The sequence below is a fragment of the Artemia sp. Qi Xiang Cuo genome, chromosome 11 (genome assembly GCF_049724085.1).
Source record: "Artemia sp. Qi Xiang Cuo chromosome 11, ASM4972408v1, whole genome shotgun sequence".
In the NCBI taxonomy this organism is placed as follows: Eukaryota; Metazoa; Arthropoda; class Branchiopoda; order Anostraca; family Artemiidae; genus Artemia; species Artemia sp. Qi Xiang Cuo.
The window spans coordinates 8798043-8817972 of NC_142804.1; the positions used below are offsets into that span (position 1 = coordinate 8798043).

A 19930-nucleotide genomic window follows, 5' to 3' on the forward strand; every position below is an offset into this window, starting at 1 on the left:
ATGCCAAATTGATAAGATCTAATCATTAACAAATATACCAAGATTCACCTGTTTAAAAAAATATCCCAAAATACTACATAATAATTACATACACACTCAATGTTCTTTTTAGTGCATTTATTTAGTACAGTAATTATTAATGTTAATTATATATATTTTGTTGATTATATATTTCCCAAGATTTCTAACTTAGGACTAAAACCCAAAGATTCCGGAATAAATCTTAAAAAGTGGCAGTCTTGGGCTAAGGTATAGGTTCTTTTTAACCAATGGCAGAGGACGGATATGCATATGGTATTTGGGTTGGACGGTGTACAAATTCGACAAGTTTTTTTTTTTTTTGTTTGTTTACATCATTACAAAGGTTAAGGCCAAATTTGAGATCCCCAAGATTTGAACATCTATGAAGATTTTAATTTATATTTTCCTGTTATATATCAAATGACCCAATAAAACAAATGATCAATGAATTTCCCATTCCCGTTCTTATTAGGTGTGCCACTCCTTTGGATATTTCCCAATAGCTCGAAATTTTAGTTCTGAGCTAAGGACCTTGAAGAATAAAGGTATATATATAGTAAGCATTGAGCGTGGGCAAAAAATCAGCAAAAAATAAGCTAAAAACATATGACACAAAACAGCTTAAAAAGATCAAGCTTTTCTTATAGGTGTAATGGTTTTTGGTAAACAAAAATTGTTAATATTTGATTTTTATTGGAACAAAAGTGGTACTGAGTTTAACTAATGAGTTTACCTTATTTATTTTCGCAGTTTGACGTGACAACACTGACGAAATGTGGTTCTCCCTGAATAATGTCGTAATTTTTAAGTAACCACAAGAAAACTCTCTGAATACCTTAATTTTAAGGATAAATAGACCTAAGGTGGGCCCAGGGGTGCGAAACATATTTTTTGTTTTGATGTCCTCGGTAAACCACTGACTAATCTAGTCTGTCCAAATGGGAAATATGACTACCTTCTTGGCTCAATATTTCCTGTCACATATATTCCCCTAAGGGCCTGAATCAATCTTCTAGAGGTCTCTAAACACCTTCCCTACTAGTACTAATACCAATGAATCCTCCTCTATTTACTACCACTGCTTCAACTTTCCCTTGACAATCATATTCCCTTTGGTTTTCTGACAAAAAAAACTGTTTGATAATCGCTTTGAAACATTTTCTATGTCATGTTTCGGATGCAGTAGTTTAAAACTGTTTGACACAAAGTTGATATGACAAAATCCTCGCTTTTTCACCCTTTTTTTATTTTATTTTTCATTTTGTTATTTTCTTTCCTCTCTGAGTTTCATTTGTCAGTTGATATGATGTGGAATGAAACATTTGATATTAAATATTTGATAGGGAAATACTACTTCTTGAATTTGAGTGCAAATTTATTTTTAGAATACTGAGACACAGCTTTGCACAAAGGAAGTTTTAGCCACATTTTTGGCACTGGTAGTTATTATGATATGTAGACAAACCATCACAAAATCTAGTACAAAGATGAATCACGGAATGGACACGTTTGTTTTATGTCGGATGTGTTTATTTTTATTTCAAAATATTTAAAAACTTACTTTTCCAATATTGTTTGATAAAAGTTTGCGAAAATGAAATTTTAGCCAAATTATCTGCCGTTATTAACGTAACGTGACGTAGACGGTAAAATCAGGCTCAGAAAACGAAAACAATTTTTTAGCATACGCTTGATTTAGTATTTGGTAAGATCAGGTTTTTGAATAGTTACCTGTTTCCAAAATTAGAAAAGGGTTCGTGGTTATAATTTTGATTGTATGCACGGTTTAATCTTTTGTATGCACTATCTATTAATAATTGGGTAACAGTTTGAAATTTAATGTTTATCAGTTTTTTTACGCATTAATATAATTTATGGTATTAAGGTAAACCTGAAAAAAATAGGTGGCTTAGATAAAACATTGTGCAGTCACAAATGGATGGAGCTTTACAGTGTAATCCTAAAAAAAATTGTTACATTCAGGGAACATTCGTGAATACAGAAAAAAAAAATCATTTTGCGTTCAAATACTACAAGTTTCAGTATAATTACTGGCAATTCTTAATCTTGAAGGTATGATTTAAACCACTTTAATTAATTTCGAATCAATTACATTTATATGTTTGTTAATAGCTGAGTTTAAAAGGTAATCAATAATATAGTGCATTTATACATATATTGACTCTAGATATCTGAATTTTTTATGATATCCTTTGTCGTATTTTCTGAATAGAGGTCAAAATGATTCTAAGGTCAAGTATGGGTAGGGAACTTTTTATGGGCGCATCTCAGGGTGTTTTATTTCATTATTTTTTGCTGCATACATGTCAGAACTTAGTGCCGCTAAGAATACAGTTAATAAGTAGAAAATGAAGTATTACTTTCCGTTGGTCTGCGGCAGAAACTGGACCTTAATTTCATTGGTTTACATGTATGTACCTGACGCCAAATCAGCTACTATAATAATATATAATATAGTAACTAATATATAATATAATAATATATAATATAATAATAACTATATAATATAAAGTTTGGTAGAAGTGTGATGTTTGAAAATAAAGTCAAAAAAATTAGTCAATAGGACAAAATAATTCTTACCAATTAAAACATAAGTCGATAAAAATGAGATATCTTTCATCTTTTGACCTAACATTAGGAACTCTTATTGTTTAATTGACGATAGATAATAATAATAATAATAATATAGATAGATAATAATAATAATAATATTGCAAAATTGTTTGAGAGTTTCTTATAAACGATAAAGGTTACTTTATTGTTTATAGCAAAATAATCCTTTGCATTTTTTTGAATAGAAATGCCTTGCTCTTCAAAGAAAAAAAAATTGCTGGCAGTATAATGGAATAACACAATGGGGAGTGGGCATAAATTATTTTATATTTCTTTTGCTGAAGTAAATAAGGGCCATATTTGGATAATTGGTACTTGAATTGAAAATGAATTACATCTTCTTTATTCATAAATTATGATGTCGCAACATGCAAGAAAAGGAGTAATTATTTGATACGTGACGCATAATAGTACGTAAGGCATAAGAAGTACGTGACGTATAACATGGAATAAAAAACTTCATTTATTCACATGCCAAGAGAAACAGAGATTAGGCATCCTAAACAATTCTAAATTTGTTTCTGCGAAGGAATAGACATTCGAATAAAAACATAGCTTGTACTTTAGTTTTATGTCATGACCGGAAAATTGTATACTTCAAGAACTAGAACTGAAGTTAGTCTATTTTCACTAGCTCCTAAGTACACTCCCGTGTCAAAAGTTCCAAATTAGGCGCTTAGGTGAATTACCATAGATTCAAGAAACATTTCAATAATGTCAATTTTTACGGGAAAAATTTTTTTAACCACAGAGAAATAAAAGGCTTCAGTTAAAAAAAATAGTATAAGAAATAAAAAATCTTATAAATGAATCAATATATACCTATGATCTCAATAAATTGTGTCCAAGTTTCTAAATGTGTAAAATCCAGAAGAGTCCAAATGATTTTGCAAAAAGGATAAAATACCCCCTAGGAAGGGTTTCGATCTTAAGCTACTAAATTGAGCAGGTCCGAAAATACTAATTTTTCTGTGCTCCAAATTTTTCCGGGCAAAAAAAGGTCCTGAATATGTGTTTGTTGTTGTTGGCTGTTCTCGTTTTTTAAGGGTGACCGTTTAAAACTGATATTGTGAATATTGTAAGAGACAATAGAATAGCACACATTCACGAAAATAGGGGGGGAGTCAAAATATTTTTTTCAAAATTTAGGAAAGTGGAATATGCCCACTACCCCCTCCCGAATTAGACCCACTTCAGCAATGGCAATTTTTCTGATTTAAAAGTAAATATACTATTTGTTATGGCGATCGCACGCCTTAAAGTATATTTTGTCGTTCTATTGTTAACTAACAATATTAGGTGCAATTTTCTGTCATCTCACAGAAACAGAAATGTTAGCAACAAACATTATTAGCTAATAATGCCTATAAACGTATTAATTTGGTGGGGAATTTGACAAATTGTGAAATAGGAAAAAAATTCAGCTTAGGCTAGCCTATTTCTGAAGATATTTATAGGAAACCAAGTACCAACATAAGAATCTGTTAAATTTATGAGTTACTACCAGTCGTGGATTCTTTATTATTGATTCTTTATTATAATAATACATTCTTTATAATAATATAATTCATTTTAATAATAGATTTTATATATATATATATATATATATATATATATATATATATATATATATATATATATATATATATATATATATATATATATATATATATATATATATATATATATATATATATATATATATATATATATATATATATATAAAATTTTATATAATATTCCATTATAATAATAGATTCTTTATTATAATAATAGATTCTTTATTATAAGCATAGAAAGTAGTCATTCTGTTTCGCTGCATTAGCTGGTTTTTGAATATTGCGTTTCAAATACTCCAACAACTTTCTCCAATAACAATTCGATTTGGAGGTTTTTTAACACTGTTAGCCGACAGCCGACAATTTTATTGTCATCTAATGGGTTGTTAGTCAAATTGATTGTTAGTAAAGATTGTATATATATATATATATATATATATATATATATATATATATATATATATATATATATATATATATATATATATATATATATATATATATATATATATATATTTTTTTTATTATATATATATATATATATATATATATATATATATATATATATATATATATATATATATATATATATATATATATATTATTATATATATATATATCTACTGCTAACAACTCATCGCAGCACCAAGCCGCCTGAGGCCAACACAGCTACGCACGCTCCTCCTCCACCCCAATCTATTCAAAGCCTCCTTTTTACACCCGCCCACGAAGTTTCCATTTCCTTTAAATCTTTCTTTGTGACGTCCTCCCACCCCAGACGGGGACGACCTGCTTTCCGTTTAGCCCTAAATGGTTGGCCGAAAAGAACAATCTTCAGCAATCTGTCATCCTTCATCCGCACAACATGCCCTAACCACCTCAACCTTTCTTTCATTATAGACCTAGAAAGCGGTATTGAACCACATTTTTCGTATAGCCTATTGTTTGAAATACGGTCTGTCAGCGGGGCACCCAGAATAATCCTTAAGCAATTTCTCTGGAAAACATCTAGCAAATCTACATCCACTTTTCGGAGTGTCCATGCTTCAGAGCCTTATTTGACCACTGTCATCACTGTAGCTTCTAATATTCTAATCTTGGTTTGCAGACTTATCTTCCTATTCTTCCAGACTTTTTTTAACTGTGAAAAAACACCCTGAGCCTTGGCTATTCTATTTTTAACATCTTCACTGCTCCCACCATCTTTACTAATAATACTACCAAGGTAAGTGAAGTTGCCCACCTGATCAATCTTTTCATTACCCAACGTCACCTTTTCATCTTCACTTATTCCCAGCCTAAGTGACTTAGTCTTACTAACATTAATTTTCAAACCAATTCTATCACCCTTAACTCGCAAAACCTCTAAAACTTCATTCATTTTTCTCACACTTTCATATAGGATGCTTAAATCATCAGCATAATCCAAGTCCAGGAGACTTTTTCCTCCCCATTTGATTCTGTGGTCTCCCATTGCCTATCCTGTGCTCCTTAAAACAAAGTCCATCAAAATAATCCATATAAAGGGGGATAGAACACAACCCTGCTCAACTCCTGATTTAATACAAAACCAGCTGCTAACCTCATTTCCTACCTTAACCGCAGCAGTTTTATTCTCGTACATAGCACTAATCACTTTAATGTATTTGTCTGGTATACCATACAAGGATAACACCTTTACTAAAGCCCCTCTATCAACAGAATCGAACGCTTGCTCATAATCTATAAAACTGAGGACCAAAGGTGTTTGAAAACTTAGGCACTTCTCAATTATTAACCTAAGAGTGAAAATTTGGTCAACACATCCTCTACCTTTTCTAAAACCGCACTGTTCTTCTCTTAAAACTTTGTTTACGGCATCTCTCAGTCTAAAAAGTATCATATTACTAAGTAATTTGCTACCTAAAGAGGCCAGACTAATGCCTCGATAATTTCCACAGTCACTCTTATCACCTTTCTTATAAAATGGCTTAATTACGGGTCTTCCTAAAATCCTTAGGTACTTCCCCCTTTTCAAAAAACATATTCATAATCTTCACTAACTTATTTCTAACCTCAGAGCCACGATATTTAAGAAACTCATTTACTACCCTATCAGCACCTGGAGCCTTATTATTCTTTAATCCTTTTAGCACTGTTGCTAATTCCTCCTCACAAAACAAATCTTCCTTCACATCCAATGTATCACAAACTTTCTCATTTTCCTCTATATTTTTTCCTGCAACTCTATCTTGGTTAAGCAAGTTCTCAAAATGTTCGGCCCATATCGCTTTAGTTTTTTCCTTATCGCTAATTGCCACCCCATTCTTATCTTTAACTGGGCAATGTCCGGATTGACTACTACCTCTCAATTTGTTAACGTGCCAGTACAATATTTTACTATTATGCCGTCTAGCTGCATCTTCTATATCCTCGGCAATTTTTCCATGACCTCAACTTCACACCTCCTTAGTTCATATTTTAATGTTTTCTCCACTTTATTTACATTCCTTTTGTTTTCATGTGATCTATCATTCAGATAATTCTTGTACAAGCCCCTTCTCCTCTCTATTAAACATAAAGCTTTTTAACTAATATGCTTAGGTGCAGTTCTAGCTTTCTTCCCTTAGACACCTTCAGCAACTTCACAAATTATTTTTCTAAAATTATTCCAACCATCTTCCACATTATCAAATTTTAAACTCTCAAGTTTAGCATTCAACTGTTCCTGGAAAGTGTCTCTCAAATTCTCATCCTGGAGTCTACCAACATCATAACTTTCCGGAAGGTAGTTACTCTTCCGAAATTTTAGCTATAAATTAACCCTTGACACTACTAGATGGTGATCTTTACTTTTAACATCAATAACAGCACTCCTATATACCCTAGTATCTTGTATTTATCCTGCCAGTCTTCGGTTTACTGAAAGATTGTTACCATGACTGTTAGTAAAACGCAATTGTTAGTAAAGTTGATCACTTATGACGATGGAAAATCGGTGTAGCATAGGTGTAGCCATGCCTGGCTGATGTGATATGCCTCATTGCATTGCATTAGTTTTATTTATTAATGCCTTGTGGCACCTTGAAGAATTCCCCATTTGTCCATTATAATCCTTTTCAGTTTGTGTGGCTCAACATTAAAATTGTTTGGGCGGTGTTGCCATAGCTTGTAAAACTTGGATAAGAATCCCAAATAAACGGCAGAAAACTAAGAGCCGACAATAACTATCCCTTAAATCGTGGATAAACCATTTAACTTATCCCGTTTTGTACCGGAGATGTACTCAGATTCAATGAAACTTGCATCATTAGAAAGTGTGAATTTCTTTTTTTCGATTATACGGAGCAGAATTTCATTTTTAAGCTCGACAAAGGACAGTTTCTAAGAATGTTCTAACATACCTGTTAGGAAAAAGTTACAATAAAGGTATTTTTTTAGTATCCGGGTAAAACGCGAGATGTGAAGTTTGGTTAACGTTAATAAAATAAAACAAGGTATGATAAAAATATAATGGTTTCGAAACAAATTTGGGCTAGCCTATGTATTTGCACATTAGGAGGGGGGGTGTTGTTAAAGCATAGCGTGTATTAAATACCTAACCTAGGTACCTTTTATTGCATATTCAACCCCAAAAAACCGAAGTTTAAATTTTTTTCACAGAGTGAGCAATACCTCAGTAGGCAGCGAAAACCTGTTTTTCATATAGCATCTTTGATATTCTATATGCGGTTCTTCTCGCGTGTTGCCCGGATTCTAAACAAATACCAAGATAAACTCAAAGGAAGCACCATTTGAGAGATTTGACAGCTTTAGGAGTTCTTTTTTGTGCTACCCGCTTTGATTGAAAACCTTGCAAACACAGGGGGCGTATTATTATTGCTGTAATCCAGTAAGTACATTGAATAGACAGCGCTTTGCTTAAAAATTAGGAGAAGACTACATTTTCTTTAGTATAAACATTTTAAGGCTACATTTTAAGCCTATCATCAAATTTCTGGACTGTTGATGCACTTAAGATCCTCTATCAATTGCTACCAAAATTTTAAGGAAACTTTATTTCAATCATTTGACAGCTTTGGAAGTTCTCTTTAGCGCTGGGAAAATTCAATAATGCACCCTTGGTCTTTGAGACGTTCAGCCGACGCTGAGACTCTCAAAATAATTGTTAAGGTACCGAATGGCCTTAAAGCTGTTGGTACTTAAGACAAGGGTGATAAGCAAAACTAAATACAGTAAATGTGCATGGGCAATAACTTAAGATGAGGAGCATATGCTTAACATTTTCTCATGTTTTGGATCAAACGCTTTTGGGAGTAAAGCTTTGCGATTAGGGGACAAACGCTAGCCTCTTCTTCTAGCTTCTTCTTATCATTTTTTAGAGAGGTGCCACAAGTTTTTTGGATTTATTTTGGAATTTTTCTCCTCTTTTTCTGTGCAACATTGCAGGAGAAGGACCGTGAATATTCCTGAAAATTGTTTCCCTTTTCGTTTATTTCTATTGGACCTAATCTGTTTTCGTGACTGTGAAATCCTAGGTTCTTTTTGTTGTCATGATTGGCCAATTCTGTGTGTTCTCTTTGCATTAGTGAGATAGTTCTAATCAGGAGTACCCCAACGAAAATTCTTCCGGGGGAGGCAACTACTATCTTAAGAGGAGGGCACCCATTGCACCTCTCTGGTAGCACTTATGGCTCTGTTCTCAAAGTACAGGAGGATTTTAGATTCAAAAAATCTCTCTAGGTCCCCAAATTTTGAAAATATTGTAACTTAGCTCCTCGTGAATTAGTTTACTCCAATTTTTAACGTAATATTGTTTTGTCTGGGAGAAACACTGGGAGCCTGGGATGTGATCCAGAAAAGCTGTTCCAGTCCTTTTTTTGGGTAGAGAAGGGTAAAAGCCTTTTGCTTGGTGAATGAAGCTGTCAAAAATTCAGGATATGACATTTTCTAAGAAAAAAAAACTTGAAAAAGGCCTTTTTTTGATAATTTGTCTACTTTGTAGGGAAGGTGGCTTTGCCCCAAAGGTGCTTTCTCTTGAATTCCTGGCAGGACTTCAATATTATCACCTCTTTTGTCAAAGGGTATTGCCCTTTGAAGCAGGATGAGGTGGAGTAAAATACTTTATATACCTTTTCGTGGCATACTTTATGCTGTGGATGTATTCTTTAAAATTGTATCCGTATAGCTCGACTAAAGTAAAAAATAACGAAAAGCTTTGGTAATATTGTCTTTGTTTGGGGGATTGGACACAAAAACATCACTTCAATTTTTTGAGAAGAGAGGGTTAAGAATAAAAAAAAAAATGTTCTAAGGTGGGGCAAAACTGCAGAATTAATTAGTAATTAATTACAATATTACTAATTAATTTCAGAAAATACTTTTAATACTGTTTTACTATTTATTTCCATTGTCGATGGGGGGGGGGGGTAATACCCAAAAGCCCTTGCTCAAATAGCCTCCCTGTAGGTCTTTACCATGCTAATCCTTGACCTGTTGAGCAACTAATTCCAGCTAAATTTGGAAGCTTTAGGTATGCGAATAAGATTAGCCTCGAGGTCTTATTTTTGGTCATAATACTCCTTCTTCGAATTTTTACCGGTAGCCGCAATCGAAACTAAATAATGATTCAATTTGCCTTCTGGTAGCTTATACATCTTGATAATTCTCAGTTGGAATCCACTATGGGTACATTATACAATACTACGGATGCTTTACCGCATATGTCCACCTCTCCTAGTGACAGATTCCCTAGGACGTTAAGCACAAGTGTTCTAAGGATAAAGCACAGATCTATTTTTTGGGAAAAGTTTTTAGAAAGCAGAGCATCTACGCCTAACAGGTATCTTATTCCTTATATATTTTAAAAGTATCTTTAAAATTTGCTGGGTCACTAATGAGCTTTGTCGCTTTTTTCGTCTCGGGCGTATACATTTCCAGTTATGATGAAACTCATGCGCTTTGTAGGTTATTAAATAAAATAAAAAACAAGTTTTTTAAACTGAAAGTAAGGAGCGACATTAAAACTTAAAACGAACAGAAATTATTCCGTATATGAAAGGGGCTGTCCCCTCCTCAACGCCTTGCTCTTTGCGCTAAAGTTTTTTATTGTTTTAAAAAGTAGAGTTGTGAGAAAGAGTCAAATTTTAGCGTAAAGAGCAAGGCATAGAAGAGGGGACAGCCCGTTTCATTTACGGAATAATTTCTGTTCGTTTTAAGTTTTAATGCCACTCCTTACTTTCAGTTTAAAAAACTTGTTTTGTTATATTTAATTTCTGGTCGTTTTTTAGTTAATGCAGCTTTTATTTTGGTTCACCGTCATTGAATAAGTAAACAAAATTTTGTTCCAATTCTTTAAAAATGACCCCTTAATCACTAAGGCCGTTAATTAGAATAAATAGCTCTTATGAAAGTACTAAAAAATCTTTGGCTTAAAGAGCGAGGCATTGACTAGAAGGTGAACCCAATCATATAGCTAATATTTTTTGTTCGTTTTAAGTTGCGATGTTGCTCCTTACTTTCAGTTGAAAAACTTGTTTTTTTATATTTAATTTCTGATTTCACATAATGGCTCATACAATTATCACTACACCTTTAGAGAGCGGATATCATGGGGGTGTTAAGCACATAGGACGTTAAGCACAAGTGTTCTAAGGATAAAGCACAGATCTATTTTTTGGGAAAAGTTTTTAGAAAGCAGAGCATCTACGCCTAACAGGTATCTTAATTCTTATATATTTTAAAAGTATCTTTAAAATTTGCTGGGTCACTAATGAGCTTTGTCGCTTTTTTCATCTGGGGCGTATACATTTCGAGTTATGATGAAACTCATGCGCTTTGTAGGTTATTTTTTAACCTACAAAGCGTAACCTTTCTTATTTTACTTTAACCTTTATTTTTTACAATTTTTAACCTTTCTTATTTTTAAGGTATTTTATTTGTTCTTTTAAAGAGTTTCACTAGTTAACTGTGTCTTTTTCTTTTTATCGGTATGATGACATTCCTAGTTGTTACGGAAATTTTACGGTTAAGGTTTATCATAGGGCTGAAATCATATAGGAGGTAAAGAAATATATAATCTCTATTCAATGTTCTCTCTGAATGTAATAATCAATGCTGTCGTAATTTCATCCTAGTCGCCCTCCCCATAATGACAAGATACGGATATAGGACATATACAAGATTGCTGGTTTTTTTTTTTTTTTTTTTTTTTTTTTTTTTTTTTTTTTTTTTAACGGCTCTATTTAGGAATTATGAGTCAACTGTTGATAGAAATAAGCTACAGAATTCAGCCACATAAGCCAAAATAGCAAATAATTTTTCAAAACCTAAGCCACAACTTCAGAAATCAGCAACTTCCACATACAGCCTAGGGCTATATCTGGCCCTATTATTGAGGACTTGGACTAAATTCCAACAGCAGAGATTATTTTATTTGGAAAGAGCAATGAATAGCTAGTCTAATGGTGAATTTCATTTTTGTTGTCGTATTTCTGCCATATAGTAGACCTTAACCAATTTTGAAACTTTTACGTCTTTTCTGGTCTGACTCCCCCCCCCCGAAATGTTTGTCTGACTCGTAACAAAAATGGATATAAACAAATTTTTTATGCGTTCTTTGAATTTTTTTTGTGTAATCCCCCCGGAAAAAATCTTTGAGTAAAGACCCCCTCCCCCAAAAAAATCCTGGGTACGGCCTTGTTCAGAACTAAAAATGTCAATTACCGCCCATCATTCTAAAAATGTTTATGTGTTTAAAGTGGGCTAAAGAAAGATCAAGAAAATAATAAAACAATATAGAATACTAAAAGATCCAAAATATTGTAATATCGCTACTTAAATAAATTCTGCCGCATTGCTGCACGTTTATGACGGCCTCCCCCTTTACAATGCACATTTACAATCCACCTTTACAATTTACAATGCAGCCACAACACCTAAAGTTAAAATTGCAGTTAGAGGACTTTTGTTAGCTTCAAAAGCTCCCCTGCTACGCGAATGACGCTTTCAGTAATGGAGCTATAGTCCAAATTAGGGGCTAAGAATCTATGTCCCCATCTCTATCGTTTCCCCCTGTCAGCGAGTAATGAGCAAGACATCATTATGTTCTATATGGATACGGTTTCCCAAAATGGATGTACAGCCATGGGCGTAGGGAGGGGGGGCAGCTGCCTTCCCCTAGACCTTCAAATTTACATTAGATATGGCTGAAAAAGCAGATGGCTTGGAAAAATCAGTTGATAAAACTCCATCACAATCTCGACTGCCCCCCCCCCTAGACAATATGCTGCCTACGCCCATGTGTACAGCCACAACATGGAGCTTAGAAGGTGTTTTAAACCTCATACCCCCACTCCTCCTTTACTTGTAAGATGTGAAAGATTCCTCAAAAAAGAGGTCCAAACCTTGAAAAAACATTCAAATTTTGCTTAGAATCTATCTCAATCCCTGATTATGGCCTACAATCCAAAAATGATCAAGCTCTAAGCCAAACGTGAAAAAACATTCAAACAATGAGACATTAAACTATCAAAAACCACTTTTTCGTAATTTTAATACGAGATTTTGCAGATTCATTACGTTACAAAAAAAAATGATAACTTGTTTTTGTTTATATTTGATTAATGTCTAGAATTCAAGAAATTCCTTTTTCCTCAAGTAATCCTATCCTAACATTAAGTCTCTAAAAATTTTTGTAAACTCTCTGTGCAATCTTTTCTTGGCATAATGAAAAGTCTAATTGCTTACCTTTATCTCTGGAAGGTATAACTATATCAACCAATTACTATAATTTATTCCCTGCCCCAAAAATAAGTTGAATAATACACCAAGCGACCAAGTCTACCTCTCATATTTTTTCTAGTTTCTAGCGTGAAAACCTTTATTTGCTCTAAATATGGAGGAATAAGAATTGACGCAAAGAATAATAAAAAGCTTTTCGTCATGATTTTTTTTATGAAGTCAGTTTGGAAAAGTACAGTCCAAAACTGGCTCGAGAACAACCTACATTATCACCGTCACGCTAAAGTCATATCTGACATCTTATCTCCTCCCCCCTCCCATGCAGACAAGAAACAGCATTAGCATTACGAAGTCCACCAAATACCTTAAGAATTCAACACTTGTTGACTAAAGAAAACCAAATGCACCAAAAAAATGTTGAAAAAATGCACCAAAACACATATATAAATTTGTTCTGCTACCTCGTAACAGGCTTGTATCCAGGATTTACATATTTTGTCTAGTGGGAGTGATACTGAAATAGGTATTTTAAAACGTTTTCACAATTAATTAATCCAAAGTGCGAATTTATGCTATTTCCTTTTTTCTTGGAGGGACAGGGCTCCCTCCTTCAATTCATTTACTTACTTAACTTAGAACTTAGTTCCTAGAACTTAGAACTTAGTTCCTAACTTAACTTGGAACTTAGTTCATCCTGAGCCATTGTGGCGCATGGAGTGTCAACAAAGCATCTCCAGTCGTCCAGACGCAAGGCTGCAGCAGTGACATCGTCCCACTAATGTATTAACGAGATCTCAGCGGCCTTCAGATCTCGATCAAAAGTTTGCCGGAAAGTGTTCTTTGGACGACCTCATCTTCAATCGTCCTCAATTCATTTACACCTCCTCCTATCTTGGGTCAGATTTGAATTTATGCCGATTCTAATAACGCTTTTCTACATTTTTATTCCACGCAGAGTTCGAAACATCGAGGCTCACCAATTATTTAAAATACAAACGAGGTAATTGTGTATTATACGCCACCCACTCAAGTGCTTCATTTAATTAGAACCTGTTTCTTTGACATCCAATTCTAATGAAATATCACAAAATATGATGAAAATATAATACTTTAGGAAACAAATATAGGCTACTCTTGCACATTAGGGGGGGGGTGCTGGTAAAGTATAGCAGGTCTGCATGCAATTTTTTTTTAGGTACAATTATTCTGCATGTTATTAAGTAAGAATTGTTTTCTAACTTCAAACCGTCCTAATATTTTACCCATAACCCCCCCCCCCCCTAATGTGCAAATATATAGATTACATATTTCCATATATAATCCAGATTATGTATTTCCCATCTATTCTGTCACTTCTTTTTGTCTTGTCTCACGCTAAGTTGAAAGAAACTAACGAAGAAACCAGTTTGTTCTCTAGTTTTACAAAGCGTTAACTTGTGAGTGGCGTATAATACACAAGTACCACAAACGAAAGGAAGCTAAGGTCCTCTGTATTCTGCATTGTTGGATACGATCAAAGACCGGCTGATTTTTTCAATCCCTGCCCCCGATAATTTATTACGCTCTTTTTAAGAGAAACAGAAATGTATATGCTTGGACTCATTTTAGGAATTCAATTCGGTGACAATACATGTATTAAGCCTTTTCCTTTCGTCCGGATTTGCTTTGCTTGAAATTGCTAACATCGTCTTTTCAGACGGTATGTATATCAAATTGAAAATAAAAAAAAATAATTGAAAAAATACATATAAGGTAACCTAAGTGACGTCAGATGGGGTGGGAAATAATCCTCCTAGATTTTTTGCTCCCCCCCTGGATTTTGAAAAATAATAATTCTTGGGGTATTTTCATTGTAAAATGCATTGTTACTGTTATTTTCGTGGAAAAATTGAAGAAAAAAAAATCCACCCCTAGATCTTGAATACAAAATTATTTTCCCCTCCCCTTAAATTTTCACAAAACGACGCCACTCGGCAGCCCAGACAAGACAGAGACGTCAGACAGATCTCTCTGTCTCAATAGACAAGTTTTGGCTTTTTCAGACGGTGTAAATATCAAATTGGAAATAAAAAAAATAATTAAAAAATGCATGGGAACTGGCTGCTCAAGAAGCAATCAATACATAAAAACAACCTGAGTGGCATCAAATGGAGAGAGGGAGGTGTAGGGGTGTGCTCCTCCTAGATTACTTTGACCTCCCCCATAGGATTTTGAATAATACCAATTCCTGAGTTATTTTTATTTTAAAATGTTTCGTTGTTGTTATTTTGGTTGAAAAATTGTCTAAAATAACAAATTCCCCCCTAGGTCTTGAGTATAAAATTGTGTTCCCCTATTTCCACAAAATGACGCCATTCGGTGGCTGTACCTCAATAGGCAAATTTTGTGACCCTTCCAATGAAGTGGGCAAATATCTGAATGTCAAAACACCTTGAGATTTGCAAATTTAGGAATGATTTCCGTAGGGGGATAATGGACCGCATAAGGGTCAGTCGAAGCCTTCAATGGGTAAGCTTGGAGACAACTCTTGTTGTAAAAAATTGCATAGACCTACTTGCAAAAAGTATTTCTTAAGTATTTTATTTAATTATCTAATTTTGTGTAGGCTAATTTAATCGGAAGTGGGCCAGTCTTGAAATTGTACGTTGAAGTGTCTATTCCTATATTACCTATTTTTAAGAGTTTTTTTTTATTAAGCCGATTAGAGGGGCAGATATATGATGATTGCGACATGCACCGCAACCTAGTAAAAAAATTAAGTCCAGTCCATACTTACTTACTTACTTATGTCTCCTGCCGGGCGAAGCTCGGCGTAGAGAGTGACGTCTGCCTCTTCCATCCACTTCGGTCCATGGCAAGCGTTTGCACATCGCTCAACCTGATATTTGCCATCGTCAGGAACTCGAACAGGCTGTTAGACCATCGTTTCTTCGGTCGGCCGCGAGGTCGCTTCCAACCGGCTTTGACAGGAACCAACCGGCTTTGACTGGCCAACCGGCCAGTCCAAAGTAACCGAAATTTTAAAAACACGTTTTGAAAAAAAATTCAAGTGAGGAAGAGTCTCCAGTTCAAGCTGATTCAGAAATGGTAATTATTATTTCATTTAAACTAAATGATAGAATTTAATTGAAAAACAAACCTATGGAAATTTCGAAAAATAGCCTGAAACCCCACAAAAATAGTGTCATGTGGAAACGAAAACCATATCACTGTGATCTCAATAGCCGAGAGCCCCCATCTCACGGTCCCCAATCTTGAACATCGGAAACTGTAATGTCTCCCTTTTTATTCTGCTTCTTAGGATTTAAAATAAAAGTTCAAAATAGGGATAAAATCCTTTTTAATAGACATGGTATAATAAATTCACAAAAAATACCAGATATTTCGGTCACATATACAGTGACCGTCATCAGTAGTAAAACTAAACTAAAACAATTAAAAACAAAAGTTTATATACGAAATCAAATAAAACTTGTTTAGTTTATTGTTTTAGTAAATTGTTTTAGTTTAGTTTTACTACTGATGACGGTCACTGTACATGTGACCGAAATATCTGGTATTTTTGTGAATTTTCTATACACTGTCTATCAAAAAGGATTTTATCCTTATTTTGAACTTTTATTTTATCGTCATGGAAAGGCAGTGTGGTCTCCCAAATTTTCTTAGGATTTTTTCTGTTGCCACTAATGGCAACACTGAAAAATCATAGAGAGATGCTTAAGGGTTTATTTGAAAGCTAATTTTTATATCTACTTGATTTTTTAAAATAAAAAAGGTGATATCAAAAATAAAATATAACTTTTGACAAAAACTGCATCATCGTATACATCATCTTCATCGTATGAAGAAGAAAAGAATAAATACTACGACATTTTTTAAGAGCTTTTTAATTCTTTTTTAAATCAAACTTTATAAAAATGTTCACTTAATGTAAAAGCCGCAATAATCCATTAAGTTGATTTTCCAATGAAATATTTCTAAAAGGCATATGAAAGTTAACGTTTTTTCACTTTCCCTCCTTTTGGACTTCAGTCAGTTAATCATGCCAGGTAGAGCTACAAGGGTGTTGTCTAGATCCCCCATGGAAAGAACAACACAGAAAACAAAAAAGCCGAGATATTACTCATTTGTGTTGATTATAATATATAGAGCGGTTAGACCCCCCCCCCCACCCCCCAAGATTAATCCTAAGGACCGTTCTCCTGAAAAAATGAAAAATAATTACCCTGAAATACGCTTATACCTATTTATCTTTCCCCTAAAAAAGACTTCGACATCTCCCCTTTCCTAAAGGCTAGGCATGTGGGCCTTTATGATAGTGATGAACTTTGTTGAGGATGAAGAATGTATTTCCTTACATTTTAATCAACATTGTCAACGGTCAAAAAGTCTTGCCAATTTTAGTGCCAGTGCTTGTTTTGGGGGACTTTTACCATTGAAAATAAAAAAAAGTATTGAAACGAAATCTAATCGATTAGGCCTATGAAGGGCTCATAATAATAATATTCATATTGAAAAGCAGTCAAGTAAAAGGACTAACATATTGGAACTTCTAAAGCTAGCTATTCTACCTCCTTTTTTCGTCAAATATATGGAAATTTTCAATGTTTCTTTGCCAAAGGTGCAGAGGCAAGAGAAGCAGGAAAATGTTTTCTTTTTTTTCCCTGTGGAGAACTAAGTGATATATTCAGTACGAGAGGACAATTTATATGTTCAAGATGAAAAAGGGCCTTGATAAAGCTCGGAAATATCCTACATTGTCATCAGGGAAGTGAGGGAAACGTGCTTTGAGAATTCTCTGAAATTTCTCCTCTTTATTGATTTTCAGAATAAAATGAATATTTTATTCTGAATAATTTCAGAATAATTTCAGAATAATTTTCAGAATTCCTCTTGATTTTCAGAATAAAATCAACTGGAGCTGGAGCTGGAGCTGGAGGCATGGACCTTAAACGTGTTTAGTCTTTTTAACAGTTAGCAATAAAATGTCTAACCTGCTTTTCGAAAATGCAATCTGCCCAAATATTTCCCATTTCCTTTGGTAAAAAAATATGTGGGCTTGGAATGCTCTAGGTTAAGGCTTTAAGGCATTTAAAGCTTTAAATTTTCAAAGTTTCACTCACAATTTTATGTTCGATTTTGAATTTTTTTGAAATACTTGAAAATATTTTTCTTTCGACCTTGTTGTATCATGTGCGAGATTTATTAAAATTGAAATTACCACATTATCTAATAAATATGTAGTGGGGGGTCCTAATTTCTAAAGATAGCTTGAAATTCAAATTGTCTGTAGTATTTAAATACTCGAAATGGTCGACCACCGACCCGCCGGTGGTCGACCACCGGAAGTTATACCCCCCTTCCTCTTGGTGTGGGTGCCAAGACACCAAGAGGATAACCCCCCGTCCTCTTGGTGTGGGTGCAGTTTAAATTGTTACAGTTTTCAGTTACATTGATACAAATCTATTGAACGACAACATTTTTGTTTATTTTGGTTCTACATATAAAATAGGTATCGAAAATGTAACCAACAAATCTGTTGAGCAAAAAAAAGAAGGGAGAAAACCCTCAAAATTCAATTACCCATCCATCCCTCCCCTTCGCTTTTGATCGACCAGTAAAAAAGGATAAGTTTATATATTAAGATTATATATATTAATTTATATATTAGGATTATATATATTTATATATTAAGGGATTAAAATTATATATATTCATATAGCATTGATAACGTTGTTCAAATTTTTGTTTTGTGCCAATTAGAACCAAGGCCGTATCTGGGATTTTTTTTCGGAGGGGATTTTACAAAAAAAAAGTCGGGGGGGGGGGAGTTACACAAAAAAACCTCAAAAAAGGCATAAAAATTTTTTTATATCTATTTTTTTACGTTTTATGAGTCAGACAAACATTTCGGGGGGGGGGGGTTCAAATCCCCCTCTGGGTACGGCCTTGAGTAAAAACAACCTGAAAATAATTATGATAAAAAAAAACTTACCCTAAGCAGAGAAAAAGCCAACACAGACATACATCCACGATGCGATGAAATCAAAGATTAAAAGAATATAATTTGTCAAAACAATAAAAATAATAACAAAAGTATCGAAAACACAAGAATAAGGATGGAAAATGGATAAAACGAGAGGCGTAAATAAGAATAGAAAACATATACATAAGTAATGATTCCAAAAAAATCAGTCAAACCAAAAAGGTAATCAATCGAAAAAAGGGCAGAAATCTAAAAATGGATAATATTGATAAATGCACTAAAGAGGGATATTTGAATTAAAAGGTTTAATATAGAGGGATGTTTGAGTTAAAAGGTGATACATAAGTTGTCAAACGGAAATATGAGAGAAGAGAAGATTAAGTATTAAAAGCTTAGTAACAAAAACCACAGAGGTGAATTAATGCAGAATTAATTTTTGGGTGGGGAGAGGGGTCCAACGAAATATGGGTGGCTGTCTCATTGGTATTTTTCGCCCCTCCATCCATGCAATAATTGCGGCTTTCGACCTACTGTTTGGTGAAGGGGGACGTACCCCTAAAACACCCCTTGAATCCCCTTGAAATGGTAGAAGTTAATAGGGACTATCTTCCTGTGCGAACGCAATGGGAGAATATTTTGGAACTTTAGATGAAACTAGTCGATTAGACCTGGGTTTAAATGGCTTAGAGAGTTAAGGGAAATGTTTTATCTTTGACAACTCATTAATGCAGCCTATGCGAATTATAAACAAATATCAATGAAAAAACGGGTAAAACTTTAATAAGACAGTAAAAAACTAATAAAAACTTTTAATACAAAAATAATATTAAACGGAAAAAAGTGAAAAAAAACTGCCTGAATAAAAAATATAAAGAAAAATAACAATTAAACGCTTTACAAAGAAAGAAAAACAAAAGGAAAAACTTATGTTTTAACAATTCCAATATGGTAGAGAGCCGAAGCACAAAACACTAGGGCAACAAAACAAGATGTCTGCTATATATGTAAT

The 19930-nt window shown here is 33.7% G+C and overlaps 1 protein-coding gene across 6 annotated transcripts in view; it reads left to right on the forward strand.

The window, feature by feature from the left end:
- dnc (phosphodiesterase dunce) overlaps nt 1–19930 on the forward strand; it is a 562555-nt gene that overhangs the window by 388024 nt on the left and 154601 nt on the right. Inside the window, exon 1 of one of the 6 annotated variants that reach the window (XM_089096268.1) lies at nt 9866–10035. The exons of the other annotated variants lie outside the window; for them this stretch is intronic. Within the exon in view, the coding sequence (XP_088952394.1) occupies nt 9878–10035 (158 nt within the window). The 5' untranslated portion in view covers nt 9866–9877. Of the gene's footprint in view, nt 1–9865; nt 10036–19930 lie in introns of those variants that run through there. 6 annotated transcript variants of the gene reach the window in all.